The sequence below is a fragment of the Scomber japonicus genome, chromosome 18 (genome assembly GCF_027409825.1).
Source record: "Scomber japonicus isolate fScoJap1 chromosome 18, fScoJap1.pri, whole genome shotgun sequence".
Lineage (NCBI taxonomy): Eukaryota > Metazoa > Chordata > Actinopteri > Scombriformes > Scombridae > Scomber > Scomber japonicus.
In genome coordinates this window covers 22,777,823-22,800,133 of record NC_070595.1, presented here as the reverse complement: position 1 = coordinate 22,800,133, position 22,311 = coordinate 22,777,823, and the positions used below count along the sequence as shown (strand labels likewise).

At 40.0% G+C, this 22,311-nt stretch overlaps 4 protein-coding genes across 9 annotated transcripts; all 4 read left to right on the top strand.

Annotated features, from left to right (window-relative positions):
• Positions 1-1,403: 1,403 nt before the first annotated feature.
• Positions 1,404-3,040, top strand: LOC128379290 (GTPase IMAP family member 9). Its single transcript, XM_053338914.1, has 3 exons — positions 1,404-1,407; positions 1,738-1,791; positions 1,998-3,040. Exons 1-3 carry the CDS (start codon positions 1,404-1,406, stop codon positions 3,038-3,040), a joined length of 1,101 nt encoding a protein of 366 aa, XP_053194889.1.
• Positions 3,041-4,574: 1,534 nt separating this feature from the next.
• btr02 (bloodthirsty-related gene family, member 2) lies at positions 4,575-6,342 on the top strand. The gene is made up of 6 exons (XM_053338783.1): positions 4,575-4,844; positions 4,930-5,007; positions 5,105-5,353; positions 5,481-5,598; positions 5,694-5,720; positions 5,798-6,342. Exons 1-6 carry the CDS (start codon positions 4,575-4,577, stop codon positions 6,340-6,342), a joined length of 1,287 nt encoding a protein of 428 aa, XP_053194758.1.
• A 1,993-nt stretch (positions 6,343-8,335) lies between these two features.
• cldnk (claudin k) lies at positions 8,336-9,168 on the top strand. The gene has a single exon (XM_053337767.1). It carries the CDS (start codon positions 8,336-8,338, stop codon positions 8,981-8,983), a length of 648 nt encoding a protein of 215 aa, XP_053193742.1. The 3' UTR covers positions 8,984-9,168.
• A 3,303-nt stretch (positions 9,169-12,471) lies between these two features.
• Positions 12,472-22,154, top strand: hgs (hepatocyte growth factor-regulated tyrosine kinase substrate). Of its 6 annotated transcripts, none has more exons than XM_053339181.1 (20): positions 12,472-12,606; positions 14,356-14,440; positions 14,615-14,690; positions 14,870-14,962; positions 15,673-15,790; positions 16,098-16,150; positions 16,350-16,418; positions 16,564-16,688; positions 17,786-17,870; positions 18,056-18,154; positions 18,235-18,330; positions 18,472-18,510; positions 18,602-18,766; positions 18,896-19,106; positions 19,217-19,389; positions 19,476-19,616; positions 19,824-20,007; positions 20,100-20,236; positions 20,352-20,537; positions 20,735-22,154. In XM_053339181.1, the coding sequence occupies exons 1-20, from the start codon at positions 12,570-12,572 to the stop codon at positions 20,834-20,836; spliced, it is 2,274 nt and encodes a 757-aa protein (XP_053195156.1). In that variant the 5' UTR covers positions 12,472-12,569; the 3' UTR covers positions 20,837-22,154. The 6 variants fall into 6 exon arrangements, with proteins under 6 accessions (XP_053195156.1, XP_053195155.1, XP_053195153.1 ...); XM_053339180.1 differs by having other exon boundaries at positions 18,893-19,106; XM_053339178.1 differs by having other exon boundaries at positions 17,786-17,891; positions 18,893-19,106.
• Positions 22,155-22,311: the final 157 nt, after the last annotated feature.

Genomic DNA, 22,311 nt, shown 5'->3' with positions numbered 1-22,311 from the left:
TAGAGTAAGAATGGCCTATCAACAAGTTCAAAATGTTGTATGGCAGTTTACTGTACAACATTATATACCATGCCTAGTCATATCATTTTCAGTACCATTAAGGCCAACAATGTAAGCATATTAATGTTAAATATAGCATAGTATATTGAATCATGAAATGCTTTTTTGACTAAAGCAATGGTTCTCAAAACTTTTCACGCAGAGGATCCCTAAACTGAAACAAATTAGACCAAAATAGTCATACACTGTCATTGTATTGTGGAATTATAGTGAAAATAAATTATTTGTGTCTTTGCCAAGGAGATTGATCACTAATTAGACACCTGCAGTGTTAATAGAGATTGTGTGCTTACTGTGAGAAATGAAAGAATGTTTTAAAGAGAAACAAAGGTATATCTGTAAAGTTTAGTTTAACATTGTATGAAATGAACCATTTATAGTTCCTCTGGGGCTTTGAGGACTTCATACTCATTTTGAAAATCAAATTGAAGCTACAGGAACTCCTAAGATTTGACAGAAACATACAGTATCTTACATTCAAGTTGACAAATACTGTTGCTAATCTTTATTTAATCAGATATTCTCATTGAGATTGAGATCTCTTTTTCAAGAGAGAACTGACCACAAGCATAAATTCAACAGACATAAACAACACAGCCACGGCCAGACAGTCACAATCAACAAAAAAATAATAAAAACAATTATGAGAGTCATTAAAAACATCAGATAGTAAAGTTTTACAATTTTACAATATCCAAAGTGAATGGAACAGTATAGTTTTCAGTATATCAAATATTAGGCGTAGGATGCATATCTGGGGGAAAAACACAAGTATAGGGTAAGCGATAAATTTAAAAAGTCCTCACAGAGTTTATGCTCCCTTTTTTAACATAAACAAATATGACCACAGAGGGCTATGTATATCTGAATATAGCCTATGCGTGTTGGCCTTTTCGCATTATGTGAATAAAGCTCTCTGTAAACACTGATATTTTTTGCTGCAGTGACGACACATAAGGCACGAGTCTATAATTAGAATATAAATTTGTACTCTACACGCACAGGATCAAACTAATTTAATGAGCTATTGATTTCCCTGAACCCAGGAAAAACACCGTCTGGTGGGCGGATAGAACGATAACCTTGTAGAGTCACCTTTCAAATCTGTTTATTTGCAGAGAAATGTTTTTAACACTGTTCGAGTGACTATAAAAGCCTACTCTCATCAGAGGTAATCAAACCTCTTCATTATTTTGAGGTAAGCGCCAACATGGCTTTATTAACAGATTGACATTGTCGTCATCAAATAATTACCCCTGAGCAGCAGTGATACACACTGGAGAGTTTGCTACTGATTGTACAAATAACCTTGAAATCACTGATATGTGTCTCTGTGTAAAGTCATGGGTCAGTGAATATTTACAGGGTGGACATGTATGTGTTCATCCTCACATTATTATTTCCAGAATGTGACAGTACACATTTATTGAATAATTAATTTAAGTATTTAATTAAAGATGTCAATAAATGTGAATGTGCTCGCTGCCAGCTTCATACCCTGGGGACATTTTCCACCTAATAATAAATACAGTACCCAATAACCTAACCAACAGAGAGAGAGAGAGGGACAGAGGAGAGAGCAACTTTAGGCAAGGGGATAGGGGTGTGTTTTCATTCAACACATGCAACTGCTTTGTGTTAGGTGTTGAGTGGGAGTTTCTGAAGTTCAGTGAGAAGCCAGAGAACTACATCAAAAAGTGACAACCCACCAAATGGATAAGAGGAAGAAAGGTAAGCGCTCTGATTTAATATAAAAGGTGCAAAAAAAGTAATGTTATGTTTCACTTTAAAAAAAATTAATACAATTAAATGTTAAAGATTCTCAGTTGAAAACAATGTAAAAATAAGTAAGATAAATTTAAGTAAATGAAACATTCCCTTTGTGAATTTAAGAGTTACTTTTCTCTAAAATAAAACTGAACTTCACTGTTTCATAGGCTCTTCTATGGAATTGAGGCTGATGTTAGTCGGTAGCAGTGGACATTCCCAGTTCTTACTAACCAACGCCATTCTTGGGAGGGAGGAGTTTTCTAAGGATGTCATCAGCATTTCTGACAGCAGGAAGTATTTTGGAGAACTGGCTGGTAGACGAATGGCTGTGGTCAATGGACCAAACCTCTACGAAAAGGATATATCTCAAGTTAAGAGGAAGGTGGAGCTGAGAAGGTCTAAGTGCTTATGTATCCCTGGTCCCCATGCCTTTCTTGTTGCCTTTGACATGGATAAAGTCTCCCCAGATGACATGAGAACCCCCAAGCTGATGATGAGACGTTTTGGAAGACACTGTCTGAGACACTGCATAGTTCTCCTGGCCTTTGAAGGAAATATGGAGGAAGCTGTCTTGGAAGACAGGGTGAAGAAGACTGACTGGCACCTGAGAGAACTGATTGAGAAGTTTGGCGGACGCTTTCATGTTTTCAGCAAGAACTGGAGAGATCGCAGTCGTGATAGAAAGCTGCTGCAGAAGCTTGAGTTGATGGTTGCCTCCTTTGGGGGAGGGCACTTCTCTAGCAGAACTTTCGAGAAAGCAGAGGCCAAGGTGCGGAAGGAGGAAAAGAGGCTTAGGAAGCAGAGGGCAGCAGAGAATGAGAAAGCGTGGACTAATATGGGGACTAATATGGGGACTAATATGGGGAAGCAATACATATCGGATGAGTTGTATCCCCAGCCGGATGCCTACACCACCAATGAAGAGATCAGAGCCAAGGCAGAGATGGACAATGGCTGGCTTAGGAAATCCCTGGTTAGAGGGTTGGGGACAGGTTTAGTTGTGGGAACTGTCATGGGTGCACTGGTTGGGTCTATAGAGGGGCCAGGGGGGATGGTTCTCTATGGGATCATAGGTGGTGCAGTAGGTGGTTCAGCAGGAGGAACAGCCCAGGTGGCTATTAAGCATATAGAGGACAGAGTGGCCCCAACTGCAAGACTCAACTTCAACTCAATCTTCATCAATCGCTTCTTTGCAGCTCCTCGTCAATGACTGCATGACTTATGCTTGACTTTTGACCTGTTTTTCTGGAAGGTTGTTTATGTAGCTATCAAGCTGACTGGATACCAGATTAAATAAGGAAATTTCCCCCTTAGGTTGAAGCACACACTTTACTTGCTTACTCCCTTTTTCTGTAAAACAATATAACCTTTATACTATAGGTTACTACACTGTTCATCTTAACAGATCAAGTGGAATTATTGATTTTCAAAAACAATAAATGTCATGCTTAATTGAAACTGTAAATTAATTCATTTTGTGATTTTTTTACACCACATTTTTATTGATTTTTGTGCACTCACTTGGTAACCATACAACATTTTATTCAACCTCCAACACTTCCTGTTGTCTTGCTGTAGGCAAGTTTAAGTATGGTTCAGGTAACATTTTGGGAGGAGTCTCCACTGAGCATGCCATTGTGTTCAGCACTGTTCCTTCCCTAGAAAACGCACACACCTTAGTGCACCTGTTGAGTGGAAACTGTTGCTATTTCTCCACATTACCCTGAAACTATGAACAGAAGCAGTGCAGACTAATCACAGTGCTATCTGGACAAGAAAGGTAAGACCCCACAAACCTTTTTACACTGGTTTCTTTTACATTTTAGAGAAAAGCTACCTCTTTTGTAACTATAAAGTCAGACAGAAATCAGTCCTCTGAATCATTCATGGACATGATTCATAACCTGAGAATGCCTTCTATATGAATTTTGGACTACAATAGAGTCAGGAAAAACACAGGATTAACATATTGCATAAGATTTCAGTAGTTGGCGATTTGTGTTGAACTTAAGCTCCTTGATGACGTTGCAAACCATTTACTTGGTACCTGTTTGACTACATACCTTCCATCTCATCCTCTACTCAACCTCTTCCGCTCTCTGTTGGTTTATCGCTCCTTGATCACTAAGAAATTATTTTTTGACTCAAATATCTATGACAACAGCTATAAGACATTGTGGTTGAACATAATCCAAGGACTATACCTCATTGTGGGATTTTTTAACTGACATGAACCAGTTGTTCATAAAAAACATACCCTGTCCTTTGTGTATCATTATGTAATAGGAGATGGTATGCCGTTTTGAAGTTACACCCCATTTGTTTGAGTGCTGCATAGCTGAGCTGAAAATAATTGTGGTTTCACATTTCAGTCAGAGATGTTAGAAATTGTCAGAAGCAAGTACCTATAGTTAAAATTGAATACTGATGTAATATCATTATAAATTCATCAAAAACAACAAATAAAGTAACAAGTTTATGAATGTGCTGTCTGTAGCTGAACTAACCAACCAACTAACCATATGTACTCATCTGTATATGGACTTTAATATATGACATTAGGAATTTACTTCCTGGGTAATGTTCATTGCATATATTACAAAGATGCCCTCCTTTCCTCTTGTACAGATGTTTATAAAATGATTTCCCTGGCCACTTATTTACAATATATTACAATTCACTCTCCTAATTGCAAAAAGAAAAAAAACATTTTTCATACTTTGACATGGATCTTTTTAGGAATAATGGCCTCCACCATCAGCCTCCTCCCTAAGAAGCACTTCCTTTGCGCTCTGTGTAGAGACATCTTCAACAGCCCAGTAACGATACCATGTGGACACAGCTACTGCTTGTCCTGTCTTTCTCACTACTGGACACGACACCAGTCCAAGTATTGCCCCTACTGCAAAAGACTGTTTACTGACCGGCCTGACCTCAGTGTCAACCGCATTCTGGCAGATTTGTCTGAAAACTACAGGAAGACTCAACCACAGAAACCACCTGATGATGAGATGGTACTTCAGCCCTTCATGTGATATAATCTGATCATTTAAATCTTGCATTTATGTCTATGCTAACGCCACCGTTGCACATGTACAGGTTATTGATATTGAGGAAATGATCCAGGAAAGGGTGGAGAAGATAGAGAGGTTGAAATATTCTCTCGAACTCCAAAAGGTCAGTTGAAAATGTCTACATCATTAAATCTTTGTCATCTTTTGTCATCTTAAAAAATATATACAGTTGAATGATGATCATTATGATTTCCAATCAGAACTCTTACCTCAGAGAGGTGCGAGAGAGCCAGAAGGTCTTCTCTGCCCTCGTAAATGCTATGGAGAAGAGTCACAAAGCTGTTGTTTCAGCAATTGAGGAAAGACAGAGAGAAGAGGAGAAGAAAGTGGACAAACTGGTGAAAGAGCTTGAACAGGAGATCCAGGAGCTTCGGAAGGAGACCGCTGAATCTGATCCTCAGATTCCCGTTAACTGTGATCAAAGTGACAATACAAAAGAAGGTACCATGGTAAGAATCTTCATCTTCTGCACATAGAGAAGATGGTAAAGCACTGATATTGGCTACGATCACCAGTGAAATTGTATTTTCCTCTTATGTCATGCAGAACATTGTTTCCACTATGTGCCTTGCTGAGATGAAGGATTGGTCTAAGGTTACCATAGAAATTGATCCTTGTCTTGGGGTCACCAGAAGAGCACTGTCAGACATGATGGATAAGATAAATTTAGAAGTCTGCCGGCTCTCCAAATCTGGTCAGTACCACAATTTTTAAATGTATTATGTTGACATTTTATGATAAAAGTCAATGACAGTGACGTTCCTTTTTCCTCTGGGTTTTCCTTTACAGAACTTAAGAGAATAGAGAAATACACAGGTAAGGCTTTGGGTACACAGAAATGAATATGACTGAATTTGACTGATTTTTGACTTTTTACTCTCCCTCTTCCATAGTGGAAGTCAATCTAAGTGCTAAGACAGCCCACCCCTTCCTCTTTGTCTCAGATGACAGAAAACAAGTGAGGCACACAGACAAGTTTCAAGAGGTACCGGATCATCCCAAACGATTCGACCGTGTTGCAAATGTATTAGCCAAAGAAAGCCTCGTCAGTGCTAGGTGCTACTGGGAGGTGGAGGTCGGGGACAAGATTGAATGGAACCTGGGAGTTGTCAGACAATCCATAAACAGAAAAGGGAAGTTCTCTGTCTGCCCTGCAAATGGTTTCTGGACTTTAAGCCTGAAGGTGGGAGGCCAGTACGTTGCCAACACCTCCCCTGTCACACTGTTGGCTCTAGAACAGAGACCCAAGAGGGTGGGTGTCTTTCTGGACTACACAGAAGGTCGTGTATCCTTCTACTGCACAGAATCTGGAGTCCACATTCACACTTTCATGGATACATTCACTGACAGGCTTCATCCATTCTTCAGTCCTGGTCGCCTGCATGGTGGCAAAAATGCTGCTCCCCTAACAATCTGTTCTAGTTTTTGCAGCATCTGAACACCATAGCAAACGTAGAAATGCCCAGTATGAATGCAGTTCCTTATTATCTTATCTATTAGCTTATTATCTTCTTAGTGTCTATTCTGTATGTCAAATATATTTATTAGATTGCAAGTCCATATAAAAAACTACAATGAACCACATTTTCCCTGACAGAACAGTAAACAAGAGGTTGCATAAGGACACTCAAAAACTTCAGTGAAGCCCATAAACAGATTGAAAATGAAAGGCGAGAGTACAGAAGAAAAGAGAAGGCTCTCATAAATGAACAAGTGAGTTAAAGTTGTAAAAGAGGAGAGAATGGGTTGCCGAGTTGGATGGACATTAGGGGCTGCAGGATTGGGACAGAGGTTGACGAGGAGCAGGGAGGGAGGGCGCAGAAAACAGCAGGGCATTGTGCTCATACACCAGGCACTGGGAGACACACTCAAACATATTCACGCATTCACACACTGACACAGTCGTGCACACAAGCGCATGCTTCTGCCCACTGCCACACAGACTTGCGCTGGCATCTCGGAGGGCAGCCCCATCTCCAGTTCAGTCCTGGGTGTTGAAGCCGATCAACCCTCTCCAGTCCAGCGCAACTGACCTCTGAGATAGAGCTTCCCCTGCTCTCCAGCCTCCCTGTGGACTGAATTGAATTCTCAGGGCCAACATTCACAACTCCAGGCATCTACAACTGATCTACACAAGCAAAAGAACGGTAACATTAACCTGTGGACTGACTACAAGGAGAGCAGTGAAAGTCTAGTATACTCCATTTGAGGTAAATATGCTTAATAATTATTACATATTTTCATTTTCATTTATCAGTGTATTACTGTCTGTCTTTCACAAAATGTCAAAAAACTGACTGAAAAACATTTAGTGCACTTGTGAGATTATCTATTTGAGGTAATACAAAGAATATTTCCAGTAATTCTTCTAATTTAGCTGTATTGCTGTTTATTATCCCTGTTTGAGGGGTGTTCAAGGCAAGTGTGTTGGATGTTATCAGTTGCTTTTTCCTCATTGCAATGTTTACAATTGGAAAGAGGTAGAGCATCAGAAAGAGAGGTCTGGTGGACCTCCAAGGCCCTTTGAGGGACTTCAAGTGTGTCAACAGGAAAACTAGGAATGGTTTCTTACTGTGAAACCATTCACAATATTGTGCATTTATATAGGTCTATGAGAATGATTATGCATGTGTGGAGGATTCATATGTTCAGTGTTATCTTTCTACTTACAGTACAGGCTTTGTAATTCTGTTCATATCCAATGAGATAATATGGATCTCAGATGGTGGTTCTTATTAACCAGTGGTCCAATGGGTAAAGCTTACTCCTTTGAAACATGTCCATCTATCCCCATGAAGCAACCCCTGGAATTGATCTTGTGCAGGGAGGGTTTGATTCACAGAAATGGTCAAATGTGGGTACTGAGAGCTGTGATAAATAGATGATACAGGTCCTCCTGGCCCACTCCACAAGCATTCATGAAAGCTGCTTGTGTTCAGAGTCCCCTCATGTTTTTCTGAGATAATCCCCTCACCCGGCAAGGCGTAGCTCGACACCCACAACTGTTTCAAAGAAGGCTATTCTCTGTGGTTCTCATTGGAATCCACTAGACATGGGCCTCCAAGCCTGTTTCCAAATATTTATGGTAAATATATGCTCCATTAGCCTTTTCATACTGTACAGATGTAATGCCTGTTCTTGTAACAAGTTGTAAATATTTTTCTATCTGGGGATTTTGCAGAAGTATGTGGATGATGAATATAAATGTTTAAAATTGATTCTACTGTCTGATTCCAGGCTTGCTGTCCTTGTCTAACCAAAGCTGAAGTCATTGAAATCATCACCTGAAGACAGAGGATCCAGTGGGACACTATATTCCCAGTAGTGTAGACTGTCACATTTCTTTGGGACTATAAGTGGGCACTGTGCAACAAACAAAGACTGATATAAAACCAAGGCAAATCCATCTGATATAAACAACATCTTTTGCCATGGCAACCACGGGCATGCAGTTGCTGGGCCTAATCATGTCCATTGTGGGCTGGGTGGGTGGGTTTGTAGTTTGTGTCATCCCCCTCTGGCGGGTCACTGCCTTCATCGGTAACAACATAGTGACGGCTCAGATCATTTGGGAGGGCCTGTGGATGAATTGCATTGTGCAAAGCACAGGTCAAATCCAGTGTAAGGTATATGACAGCTTGCTTGCTCTGCCCAGTGACATGCAGGCTGCCCGGGGCCTCACCGTGTTCTCTATCCTGATTTGTGGCCTGGCTCTGGCTCTGGGGATCCTAGGAGTCAAGTGCACTAAGTGCATTGGTGTAAACAGCCTCAAGGCCCGTATTGCTCGTATTTCTGGCGCCCTTTTCGCTATCGCAGGTTTTCTCTACCTTGTGCCCATCTGTTGGACTGCCCACTCCATCATCAGGGATTTCTATGACCCACATGTGGCGGCTCCACACAAGCGTGAACTTGGCCCTGCCCTCTACATCGGCTGGGCTGCATCAGCTTTGCTCCTTATTGGGGGATCGCTGCTCTATGCTGGGTCAAGTCCCCCTGGCATGCCAGGCTCTCCCACCTTTAGCAGTGGAGAGAGCAGTCCTCGCAGGGCACCTGCCTCACAAGTCAAAGGTTATGTCTAAGATCCCAAAAGTTTGAATGCCTTCAAGTCCCACAAAATCACCCCAACCGATGACACACTCTTTTTCTTCTCTTGATTTAGCTCCTTATAATTATTTTATATTTAATGTTATTCCAGTTTGCTTTTTTCTTTGAAAAGCCACAGGAGGCTGTTAAGGGAAAATTGAACTCATTTTATTATTTCATACATGATATCATTCAATAACCTTTTTCTCTGTCTGTCATTGTAAAATACAATAAAAGTTTTGGTCTTCCAAATCCTCTACTGAGGGATATTGTGTGTGTTCACATTTTTATGACTACAGATAATATTGTACTTTGAAAGATTCTTTCAGCCTCCATGTGTTTGAGAGAAGTATAGTAGTCTTAAGAGGGAAATCTTTGTTTGGCTTATTTATCTAAACACTACTGTGGGTTCTGCTGAGTGGAGAAGAACAATAGAACAATGGGGATGTGTGTACATTTGCTTGTGGTGCTATATTGTTGAGAAGGGTGTGTGTGTGTGTGTGTGTGGCCCTCCATCTCCTATCCTCCATCTCCCCTTCCCTATCTCTGCTACCCTGTACCAGGGACAAAGAAAAATCCATTATCTTTGTTTCACAATGTAAAAAAATCCTGCCAACTCATGGATTAACAGCAGAATAGTCACTCGTAACACAATTAATCTCAAAGCACTCGCCTTCCTACTTAAATGACAATAAATGAAAAATATCTCACACTCAAAATGAGAAAGTGTGTACTGTATGTGCGCATGTCTATCTCTCAGTATCACTGTGTTATTTTTTATTTATGAGACATTGTTCAGATCACTCAAATGATGTACTCTGTCACTTTAAAATAATTAATAATTCACAGAAACTGTGAAGAATAATTTCAGAGAATTATACAATGACATGATTCTGTTTTCATTTCATTGTTTAGTAATTATACTCGGGTACATGATTTATATCCACAATAGACAATGCCTTTGATCATAGTTGGGAGAGCAGACATGGCTCCCTCAGTTTTTTTCTTCTCCTTTCTATCACATCAGAAGACGTAGTAACACAATGCCACTTTATGGAGCATTACAAGCATTACAGCATCACAATAACAATAGATACCAGTGTTCCAAGTGCCAGGTAGTGACTCATACATGACCTAAGTAGGCCTATAGAAGTGACAGTAGAGTAATGCTGTGAATACAGTGAGGCAGTCTGTGCTATTTTACTGTACAGTTGTAATGGAGAAAACATAGAGTGAGACAAGTGTTGTGTTTAAATGATAAATAATCAGTACAGTGTCCTAAAATAGCTTTTTGGGAGTACCAACTACACCATAACTCAAGTAACAATTATTCATATGTATACTGAATCATTGATAACTTACTTCAAATATTTCACTTGAGCTACCCCAACCACAGGTAGGTCAGAGGTTAGGGTCAAACAAATGCAACGGTGGAACTGGTAGGGATACAACAATTAGGACAACTAACTTTTAACATTGCCAGATCACCTAAAGTCTAGTTACTGTATAGGTTTGACTTCAGACAGATAGTATCAAGAGATGTCTGTATAAATGCTGACAATAATGTTTATGAGTTGCAGGTGAAATTGATTGTCTATGCATATAAAGAATTGATCTTAAAACATGTCTGGAGGGGATCTTTGAGTAAAGAATATGAGTGCTTCTTCTACCAATATGAATGGGCTTCCTAAAAGTATTTTTTCAATGCATTCATTGGTCAGTAGAGAGAGCACAACCCACTGTTAATGGTGTTTCTACGGCAGAAGTGGAAAATAAGAGTTGCTCAGGGCCCAGGTTGTTGAGCATAAGAGATTTAAAAGAGATATTGATGTGAGTTGTAGTTTTTTTATGAATGTCCAGAAACTATTGTACATTTATTTTGGCATTGATCATTCGTGAAGATATTCTGGCAAAACCGTTGTGATTTTATTGTTGAAAATATTGATGAAAGTTTTAATTTAATTTGGAAGAATGTGTTGTTTGGTGTCATGGAAAATAACACAAAGAAAGATTCTCATTTGTACATGATTAATCTTATTATTATAATGGCCAAATTCCATATCCATACAAATTTACAGGTAAGAAACCATGCTTTATTGCAGATCAAACAATACATTAATTCAATCCTTCCTAAAACCAAAAGCAATTAAAACAGTCAGACATTGTGCCTTGTTGAAAATCGCCTTAGTGTTAATTCATAGTTGTAATGTGTACATTTTCTTTACATATATATTTGCTTTTCTTTGTGTTATATGTACCCAGAATGTATATGGTTTTGTACGTTGTTTTTTTTAATTGTTTTTGTCAATAAAAAAAAACTAAACGAAAAAAAGGTTGTTGAGAAGTTATATATGATAATGCGATGAGGGGTAGGGAAGAACTGTATTTCTTTCTTTTTGTTGTTTTCATTTTATATATAACAGGGACGTGCACATGATTATAGAGGGGCAGGGGCTCAAAGGTAGAAAAAGGCAGAGCAAAGTGCACGCCAATTTTTTTTCGGTCCTTTACACAATATGGAAATTAATGTAAAATTAAACATAAAGTGCTAATAGTAAAGCTAACTACTTAGCTGTGTGTCCTGTGTAGGTGAAAGTGATGCAATTGCTCTTTCCTTTGTGTCAACAAATTATTGTCAACATGAGTTCATTCACATAGGCTTCATCATAGGCTTGGAAGACATGCAAAGCAATAAAACACTGGTTTATTATTAGGCTATTTAAAGTTTAAATACAGATGGTAATATTTCAAACACAGATAACCTACATCTTATATCCCCAGAATGCTGAAATTACTATAATATCATTATTATTATTATTATTATTATTTTGTTAGCCCACACAGTAGGCCTAGTAGCAAAGTCACAATAAACTTTATATCTAAACCTCAGACCTGTAGTGAGGAGGGAAATATGATCCGCCGTAAACACGGTGCATTTTATTTTGAAAATTAACCCAGTGTTTTATTTTGTATTTTGTACACGATTTCCTATCCCGCACAATCTGCTCTGTGCTGAATTGACGTCCGGCAAAAGTAGAAGCTGACACATTGACTAAAATAGAGCGTTTTTGAAATATTACCCATATTTAAGCACGTTGAATAAGTGGACGGAGACTAGTTAGACCATAACTCACAGGTTCACGTTGCTCCACTGTCACGTCTCCATGGTGCATCTCTCTCTCTCTCTCTCTCTCTCTCTCTCTCGGCTCTAACAGGAATTTATTAATGTTATTTAAAAAACAACAACACACATACACACAGAGGGCACTTTTTAATACGAGGCAAAAAGGGCAGGGGCTCAAGCACCCCTAGGGCCCTATGTGTGCACGTGCCTGATATATAATAATCTAGGGTAGATAGGTGAGTTGTGGCTTATTTTTAATCCATTAGGTGGCGGTAATGCGACATTTTGGATGCAAATCGCCCCTAAAAAAACAGCCACGAAGAAGAAGAAGAAGCAGGAAGTGCCACAGCTGTGCTAACACAGAGCAGCTAGTAGGCTAACCTCAGCGGTGAGAATCACCAGGATCCGTTTCACCAAACAACACACCTCGACAGTCTCTTTGCGACTCTGAATCTAACATGGGGAAAGGCGGAGGTACATTTGAGAGGCTCTTGGGTGAGTTTATAAGCACACTTGTCAAGTTGATAGCTCATTTGTCAACTACGAGTCAAACTGCGATGTTTTTCAGCGTATTGTTTTGACAGACGCTGGGGCTGTGGCTCTCAGGCCAGCTAATTTTAGCCTGCTAACAAATCCGCTGCTATTGTTTCGAGGCCCTAAATAGGCTCACTAATTTTAGCAACCTTATTAAGTTGATAACACAGTGAATTTTTACTTAAATCTACGTTATCTTTATCTTGCGCTCTCGCCGTGTTATTAGTTAAGCTAGCGTTAAACAAGGCTCTTGATTGGCTTTAAATTAGTTCATATCAGTTTCACTCGATAATATATTATCGCCAGCTAATCGTCAACCCCAATAATATAGTAATATAAGTCATTAATTTCAAATGACATGAATTAGCTGTGCAAGAATATCAGTCAGCCAAAAACAACGTTGTCATTTACTAAGATGTTTGAGTTTTAATGTTCACTTCTTTAGAACACAACAGGTTGATTAAGTTAGCAATTTGCTAGATTGATAAATTCACCACTAATCGATTGGAAGTCCCTCCATTAAGATAAAGTGACAAATGTTAGTGTTTGATAGCTTACCCGAGCACTAACCCAAGAAGAGACTGTCATATTGTGCTTTAATGTATCTTATTGATAGTAAATCAGAATAGTCACCTCCAGGGGTATTTAAACACTGTCGTGCAATCATTTACTATTATTACTAAGTTAACCTGCTTGAATGGCAGTGAAAATATATGATAGGGTTACCTTAGTAATGCCCTCTGGCAACCTCCTGACCCTCCAACTCTTTGCATTTTATTTACGATGCTGTTTCCATGCTGAACTATTGTCAAGTTTGTTGTGTGGTATCAAAACATAGATTTTTCATAATATACATAATGTAAGCACACTGTCAGTTTATATAATGAAGATCCTAAAATTCTGACATTGGGACTTTCTTCAAAGTCAGGACCTCACAAAGATCAGATCCAAAGCTAAACCCACATTAAAGCCATACAGGGGTATTGAGCTTTAATGTTACATTTTCCTAAGCAGCGTTATAATCATCTGATTTCCATACATTTAAGTTACAGCCTATTTGGATCTTCGGCCCTGTGATAGTTGATAGCTTTGTTAGGTTTGGTAATCTGCGTTTCTTACCATGTAATAATGACAAGATGACAATATATTGGTTACTTTCATTAGATATTAAAAAAACATGAACATTTTGAGAAATGCCATGTGGATGTAATGACCAAACAGGTAGAGAAAATAGTAGCCATTTAAAAAATGTATATTAAGGCATCTTTTTTTAAACTTACAAAAAAATGTCAATCACATGACCATTACGATATCTCATAGTAATGAGGGTTATAAAGTTCGGGAAGCTTAACAGATCAAGTATGTGTTTGTGTCTGTATCAAGAACTTGGATTTACTAAAGTCACCTCTCTGAATCTGGATTTATGCCACAGTAATAACAATTCCCACTAAGAAAATATAAATATGTGGTTATAATTCATCAAAGGAACCATTACCAATATCAAGAGAGAGACAAAATACATGTCTGTTGTATCTGTAGCCCAGGTGGACATGTTTTTTCTATCACATGCCCATGCCTGTAATTAAGGAAGGAGGAGGCTGGTAATCTATTATGCTATGTTGGTTTGGTGTAGCAGATACTGTATGGTCACTGTTAAATAAGCATTATGTACTGGATGTTAAAGCTTTAACCACCTGTTATCATTTTTAGATAAAGCCACCAGTCAACTGCTGCTGGAGACTGACTGGGAATCCATTTTGCAGATCTGTGATCTCATTCGACAAGGAGACACACAGTGAGTGACTCTGCCCGTCTCCCTGTATATTCATACACCTAGCTGTTGATGTTGAAAATAACTCAACCACCTGAGTATTATGTTTATTGTTTTTTGTAATTAAGAAAACTGAGTGTGCTTTTCTGATTTGTCATCTGGACTGGATTGAGCAGTATTTTTGTTTTGTTCTTTCAGAGCTAAATATGCCATCGGGGCCATTAAGAAGAAGTTAAATGACAAAAATCCCCATGTCGCCCTCTATGCACTTGAGGTATGTGTTTACAGTGGAAACAGTGCAGTTGAAATTTTGCTGCTAAATTATTTCTCAGCTGGTGAAAAAGACATTATAATATTTAAAATAAATCAGTGTGTTGTATACACACATACACACACGGTTGCTTTGCTTTAAAGTGCATAATAAAGAAAAAATGACATGGCCTTACTCTCCAGGTGCTGGAGTCTGTAGTGAAGAACTGTGGACAGACGGTCCACGATGAGGTGGCGAGTAAACAAACTATGGAGGAACTGAAGGATCTACTCAAGGTGACCTTTCTTTTATTTGTTTCGTATTCATTTATTTATTTTTTTATACCTTTTTTTTGTTTTGGTCAGTTTCCTGTGAACTGCACGTAATCACTTTGATCCAGTTCCATGAAAGTCCCCATGTACATTTTTCTCTTTGTGAAGCTGAATTTGCTGATGAGGGTGGACTGTTGCAGCATTTATAGAATTAGTTTAAATAATATCAGTGCAATTATGTATTAAGTCCCTCACTCTCCACTATTAGGGTAATGAGTAAACTGTGTTTTAGACCTCTTAGACATAAACAGGGTGATTTGTCTGCTCATATTTTGGCTGGAAACATTATCACCCACCCTCTCTTCTGACTGATAGCTGCTCACTGTTGACATACAGCTGACCACGTTTCAGCATGAGCCAGCAATATTTCATTGGATCCTTGCTGTATCATGTGACACAGGCTGCTGCAGCCCATGCTGGTTTTCACTTCCTGATTATGTCATTGCCTTGTGACGGAGGGGATTTATTATTTTTTTCCTTCAGACCAATGCACGGGACTTCCCACCTCAGTTCTTGTTATCAAATACAATGCTGTTTGATTTAGTTTGCGGTCCCACAGCTCAGTTACGTGAATTTTACGTGACAACAGGGATGAATAAGATATATACAAGGAGTATTTAAAGGTGTGAAGACACATTTTGTTAACAATTGGGCTCCCTTTCTGCCAGAAACAGACGGAACCAAATGTCAGAAACAAGATCCTCTACCTGATCCAAGCCTGGGCCCACGCCTTCCGCAATGAGCCCAAATACAAGGTGGTTCAAGACACTTATCAGATCATGAAAGTGGAAGGTAAGTGGATATATGTTTCTTTTTCTAATTCTCTTAAATGTTTACTGCATCTCTCACCTGAAATAAAAAAAACTTCAGGGCCTCTGAAAGTATAATGATCTAGATAAACACCCCCCATGAGCAAAACCACATCTACATTTGTATATTCAGGTCATTTAATCAGAGTGAATACTTTCAGTTTCAACAAGGTCTTTAAGTAGTACATTGTGTTAAACGGCAGTTATATTCATGTTAACTAGTATTTATTTCTTACTAGTAGTGTATACTGTATGCTTAACATTGTCTGTTTTTTTCTGCTTTCTCATAGGTCATGTGTTCCCTGAGTTCAAGGAGAGCGATGCAATGTTTGCAGCTGAGAGAGTGAGATATTTTGTTCTTCTTATTTCACTTTAGTAGAGTTAGTTTTGTTAAGTAGGTTATATTTCTGGAATCATCTTATGGTCTATGGTGGATACACACCAAAAATTAGGCAAACTATTTAGAAGAGAAGATGACTCTGCACTCAGTTATTGTTTCACCATATGTGTCATAACATGTAATGACTGTCTGTTGTATCCAGGCTCCAGACTGGGTTGATGCTGAGGAGTGCCACCGGTGCAGAGTCCAGTTTGGGGTTATGACAAGAAAGGTAGGCTGGGCTCTCCTGAATCTAGGGCACTTGGAGATTTCATGGTTTCCGTCATTCGGTTACAGCAGCATTTTGTGGAGTATACTGAATGTTTATAGCGCATGTGCAGGAGTTGACCTCGATTTGTGTTTTCTTGCTTTTCCAGCACCATTGTCGAGCCTGTGGCCAGATTTTTTGTGGCAAGTGTTCGTCTAAGTACTCCACCATTCCGAAGTTTGGCATAGAGAAGGAAGTGCGTGTGTGTGAGCCCTGCTTTGAGCTACTCAACAAGTGAGTCCCCAGATTTATGGTACTGCCATAATTATCATGATTTTTGGTCTCTGTAGCGTGAATTACAGTACTTTTGAATGCCACCACTGTGTCAGTCTGTCTCTAAAACTCTTTGATTGTCTGCTCTATGACGTGTGTGCTGTATACTTTTATGAAGAGCCTAAATGGCTTTTGTTCTTAGTTTATTTCCTCTTGTGCTCGATCACTGTTAGCATCCACTGCTATTGTATGTTGTTAAATGTAAAAATTGAATGCTATACCTTGTCTTTATTCATTCTATGGACTGATTTTGTGTTGATATGTTGCATTTTGTTTTTCCACCTAAGGTGTTATATTTTCAGTCCTGTTTTAGTTATTTAAATTGTTATCTTAAAAACACACACTGCAACTGTTTGGGTATTCATAGTTTACTCTCATTACGCTCATTTCATCATTCTTTTATGAACATATTTCATCTAGTCTTTACCAGATTTGGCGCATGGAATAAATAAGTGCTGTAATTTAAGAGCACATTTAATTGACACGGGTATGCCCCATAAATAGCTACATAGCAATACAAAGACGAGAAGTTAGGTATTCTCCAAAACTCAGCATTATTATCTTCCCTTGTGCATGTGTAAATACACATTAGGGCTGGACGATTAATGGAATTTCATTCTCACTTATGATTTTAGCTTCTTCAATTATGAAACCAAGATGATCAAGATAAAGTGATCATTATTGTGAAAAGATGAGCTCACAGACAGACTAGAAGCCTCGATCTATCAAAGTAGATACCATTAATACAGACGCGCACGCACACACACACGTGATTTAAACGGCTGTCTGTGCAGATAACACTTCACTAAACACAATAGAAGTGGACTGGGAGCATGGAAACATGCGTCACTGCTGTGAGTCTTAGGGTCTGTGTGGATTGATACATTTAATGAAATGAATTTTATTTGTGTTCTGTGAGATAATGACTTGACAGCCCTACTTCAGATCCTAATGTAGATTAATTAATCTGCATGTTCCCCTCCACTAATTTACAAGGTTTTTTGTCCTTCCTGATCCCTTTTCCTCACCAGCCACCCCTCCCTCTCTCCTCCACTTAGGAAAGCTGAGGGGAAAGCCCAGACCTCAGGTCCTGCTGAACTGCCCCCTGAGTACTTGACCAGCCCGCTGTCCCAACAGTCACAAGTAATGGTTTCACAAACTGAAGTAGGGAAATTAGATGATCAGTCTTGTGACAATGTATCTTTCAAAGGATTTCTTGTTTTATATACACATGTAAATGTGTATTTTAATGACCCTGTAATGGTATTTGGCTCTTCTTCCCTCATTTCTTCTCTCTGGATCTTCCTGTGGCTCTGTTCTCTCATCAGATGCCCCCAAAGAGAGATGAAGCAGCACTTCAGGAGGAAGAAGAGCTGCAACTGGCCATTGCCCTGTCCCAAAGTGAGGCTGAGGAGAAGGAGCGCATGGTGGGTTGCACAGCTGAAATGTTTTTTTTACAACCTGCTTACAGATAAAAACTGCTAAATATCTGTATTTGTACTTACAGAGGCAGAAGAACTCGTACTCAATGTACCCCAAAGCTGACCCCACCCCAGTTACTTCCTCAGCACCTCCAGTCAGCACCCTGTACACTTCCCCTGTGGTAAGACTTCTTCTCTTGCTGCTTTTCTCTCTGAGAAACTGAGATATTTTTACAACCATATATTTGTTCACCATTCTAACAGCAAATGTGATTTAAAAATATTTTCTCTAACTGACTTTTGGAACTATATACTCTCTCCAGAATTCTTCTGCTCCATCGGCTGAAGATATAGACCCTGAGGTATATTTTCTTCTCTTCCTTAAAGTCTCCATTATTCAAAGACAAATGTAAATGCTTACAATACTACTATTTATGTGTCGCACTATTCCAGCTGGCCCGTTACCTGAACAGAACATACTGGGAGAAGAAACAGGAGGAGGCTCGCAAGAGTCCCACCCCATCAGCCCCTGCTCCTGTGCCATTGGCTGAGCCCATTCCGACAATCAGTCAGCCTGTAGAAACTCATGTCCCTGTCCAACCAGTCAGCATAGTGGAGGTATGCTGAAACTTTGTGCTGACAGTAGATGCTAGTTGTAGTATGTATTAATGTCTAGCTGAACTGGTGTGGGCAAACAACAGAATGACTCTCTGTGCTCTGCTTTCCTGTCGTCTCTGCCTTCAGCAGCCGTACCAGAATGGGGAGTCAGAGGAGAACCATGAGCAGTTTCTCAAGGCTCTGCAGAATGCCGTCACCACTTTCCTTAACCGCATGAAGAGCAACCACATGCGTGGCCGCAGCATCACCAATGACAGTGCCGTGCTCTCACTCTTCCAGTCCATCAATAACATGCACCCACAGCTTCTGGACATCCTCAACCAGCTGGACGAGAAGCGATGTGAGTGCTAGTTGTGTGTGTGTGTGTGTGTGTGTGTGTGTGTGTGTGCGCAATGTGTGTGTTTTTTTTGTCCAGTCATATAACTGTCATATAATATCTCTTGTTGGCAGTGTACTATGAAGGGCTCCAGGACAAGTTGGCTCAAGTGCGCGATGCTCGGGCGGCCCTCAACGCCCTACGGGACGAACACAGAGAGAAGCTGCGCCGTGCTGCAGAAGAAGCAGAGAGGCAAAGGCAGATCCAGCTGGCACAGAAATTGGAGATCATGAGGCAGAAGAAACAGGTAATGAATCAAGTCCTCCACTGAGAGCACAGAAGTTGATGCACTGTGCATTATCGTGCTGACAAGTCCTTGCTTTTGTACTACAGGAGTACCTGGAGATGCAAAGACAGCTGGCCATTCAGCGCCTCCAGGAGCAGGAAAAGGAAAGGCAGATGCGTCTGGAGCAGCAGAAGCACACAATCCAGATGAGAGCTCAAATGCCTGCTTTCTCCCTGCCTTACGCCCAGGTACACACAGCATACTGATCAACTGGTTTCTGATTGCGAGATTGCAGTTCAGTATTAACTGAGCTTTGTGATTCCCATCAGCAGCACATTTTATTGTATGATCAGTTATTGGCATTTAAATGAAATGGGGATTTACACACCACACTTACTTCTTTATAAGTCTTTGGAAATAAATATCTGACTGTGTTTTAATGTGCCGTTACACAGATGCAGTCTTTGCCCCCCAACGTAGCAGGAGGGGTGGTGTACCAGCCTGGTGCTCCACCCAGTTACCCAGGCACCTTCAGCCCTGCTGGTTCTGTGGAGGGTTCCCCTATGCACAACATCTATATGAACCCTTCTGGGCAGACTGCACCACCACAGTACCAGGCAATGCCCGGTCCTGCCACAGGTGAGGAAGTAAACTAGTGCATTAAAAATTTTGATATGATACACAAAAATCATATTTGTTTGTGTGTGACTGACTGTCCTCTCTTTCACTAGATCCCAATATGGTCAATGCATACATGTACCAGCCAGCAGGCACCAACGGGCAGCCTGCTCCTCCTCCCGGTCAGGCCCCTCCCACTACTAGTCCACCGTACTCCAACTACCAGCCTACACCTACACAAGGCTACCAGGTCTGATTTTTTAGCCTCTCTTTGTAGCCCACTTTCAGATTTTGATCACCGTATATACACATATGCTGAATGGAAAAATGATCCTCCCACTAACTGTCAGTCCTATTTTGTGCAGAATGTGGCATCTCAGGCCCAGAGTATGCCGCCCATGTCCCAGGCAGCCCCCACCAATGGTATGGGTGGTTATATGGGATACCAGCCATATAGCATGCAGAACATGATTTCAGCATTGCCAGGACAGGACCCCAATATGCCCCCCCAACAGTCGTACATGCCAGGCCAACAGCCCATGTACCAGCAGGTAAGTCACATAATATTTCCACCTATGTTAGCAAGTATTAGCAATAAGAAAACCTAATTTGTCTGGTAGACGGTCACAAGAACCTCTTAGTTAACTATTCATCTGTGTCTTTATTTTTACTCTTCACTGCAGGCTATTTCAATCTCAATCCTCACTAACCTTCCTATTTTTACCTCTGTGTTCCTTTTTTTTGCTAGGTGGCTACCCCCGGTGGCCCGCAGCAGCAGCAGCAGACACAGCAGCAGGCCCCTCAGGCTGTGCCGGGAAGCGCGGAGGCACAGCTCATCTCCTTCGACTAAGAGCTTAAACGCTGCAGGGTCTGAAACACTACACCCTCTCTCCTCCTTTGGTCTGTCCCCTCCCTCTCCGGACTCTTGAGGATGCCCTCTGGAAACAGTCACACCTACCTTCCACCTTGTTGTGATGCTGTGGCAATGTGAAATATCGTGATGATGTTGCAGAACTGCTCTCCTTGCCAGCCCGCTCTCTCCCCACTTGAAGTATGGGAATGTGGGGGTGAAGCTGCAAGGGGGGGCACCATAACCCAGACCCCTTTCATCCTCTACCTTCTTCTTTCCAGCTGATATGTATGTAGTATTTCCTTATTAATTCAATAACTGAAGCTCAGAAATAGTCAGTGGTATTAAAGTTCAAAACGAATAAGAAAATATGATAATAATTGAGGAGAAAAAAAAAAGACAAGACATAACCATCCATTGTCATATTTTTCTAAAGCAAAATTTGCATGTTAAAATTTTAATTATTTTCTGGAATGGAAGTGAATAATTGCATCCTGTCTGTACACAGTTGGCAGTGATCGAGAGACATCTGTATGTGCTGTTAATGAGATTGTGGTAGTGTGGATAAAGAGCGAGGTCACGGAAGAGAAAGCACAGTAGCAGGCTTGAAATAAACGGCACTAACTCACGTCTCCATCAGGTTCACAGCTTGACATTCCAGTTGTAGTTTTCGGTACCATCCCTTTTTCATGCACACAGATACACATCAGCTAGAGTTGTTTTATCTTGTTTTGGCATTTATTTGTTGTGCACTTGGAATATTGAGTGTCTTAATGTAGTTTTAAGATGATGAAACATGGCAGGGGTTGTACATTGTGGGAGAATTGTCAGAAAGTAACTGGATGGTTGTTTAATCCTTATTAAATATACTTTTTTTAGATTAAAACATTGAAATTACACATCTACTGACCATACAATATGGAAAGCCACAATCCAGCAAATCTAATAGAACCTCTTTATTAAAATGAGTTGCAGAATGTAAATTACCATCATAAGACGAGACTGAAAGAAGAAGCATACAGTAACCTATATTTAACTGCAAATTGCCTCCAAGTGCATTCAGTTGTAACTGTCACAAAGAAGGAGATCTACATAGTGACTACAGGTGGGCACTCCTTTCTAAAGTGTACTTGGCTCTCCACAAATGCGGAAATGCAGAGCGAACATGATGTGCAGCATGTATGTATCACACACATAATCAGTGATTTCTGTAACCTTTAATTTTCCATCTGTGAACTTCTTTATTCCATCATACTGATCTGTCTGACTTTAAAGTAATTTTAAAATTATATTTAATAAATATCTGGTTCTTATTGTCCACTTGATTCATCTTTTTTTGTATATGCTTCCAAAGAATTAGAGAAGAGGAGTATAGTATGACAACCTTTTATTAGTGTAAATACAGTGTTGCATGTCATGTTTCAGTATAAATAAGATGGGTTTAAAATGTTCTTTTTCTTCTACAAGTGTAAAGG

What these genes read in the sequence shown, in the direction of transcription:
- cldnk (XM_053337767.1), top strand. Translation starts at nt 8,336, where the DNA reads ATGGCAACCACGGGCATGCAGTTGCTGGGCCTAATCATGTCCATTGTG.
- LOC128379290 (XM_053338914.1), top strand. An exon ending in AATGGATAAGAGGAAGAAAG is followed by an intron (nt 1,792 to 1,997) that starts GTAAGCGCTCTG and finishes ACTGTTTCATAG; the next exon opens with GCTCTTCTATGGAATTGAGG.
- btr02 (XM_053338783.1), top strand. Translation starts at nt 4,575, where the DNA reads ATGGCCTCCACCATCAGCCTCCTCCCTAAGAAGCACTTCCTTTGCGCT. An exon ending in CTGCCGGCTCTCCAAATCTG is followed by an intron (nt 5,599 to 5,693) that starts GTCAGTACCACA and finishes TTTCCTTTACAG; the next exon opens with AACTTAAGAGAATAGAGAAA. An exon ending in GAGAATAGAGAAATACACAG is followed by an intron (nt 5,721 to 5,797) that starts GTAAGGCTTTGG and finishes CCTCTTCCATAG; the next exon opens with TGGAAGTCAATCTAAGTGCT.
- hgs (XM_053339175.1), top strand. Translation starts at nt 12,570, where the DNA reads ATGGGGAAAGGCGGAGGTACATTTGAGAGGCTCTTGG. An exon ending in TACATTTGAGAGGCTCTTGG is followed by an intron (nt 12,607 to 14,355) that starts GTGAGTTTATAA and finishes TATCATTTTTAG; the next exon opens with ATAAAGCCACCAGTCAACTG. An exon ending in TGCTTTGAGCTACTCAACAA is followed by an intron (nt 16,689 to 17,758) that starts GTGAGTCCCCAG and finishes TTTCCTCACCAG; the next exon opens with CCACCCCTCCCTCTCTCCTC.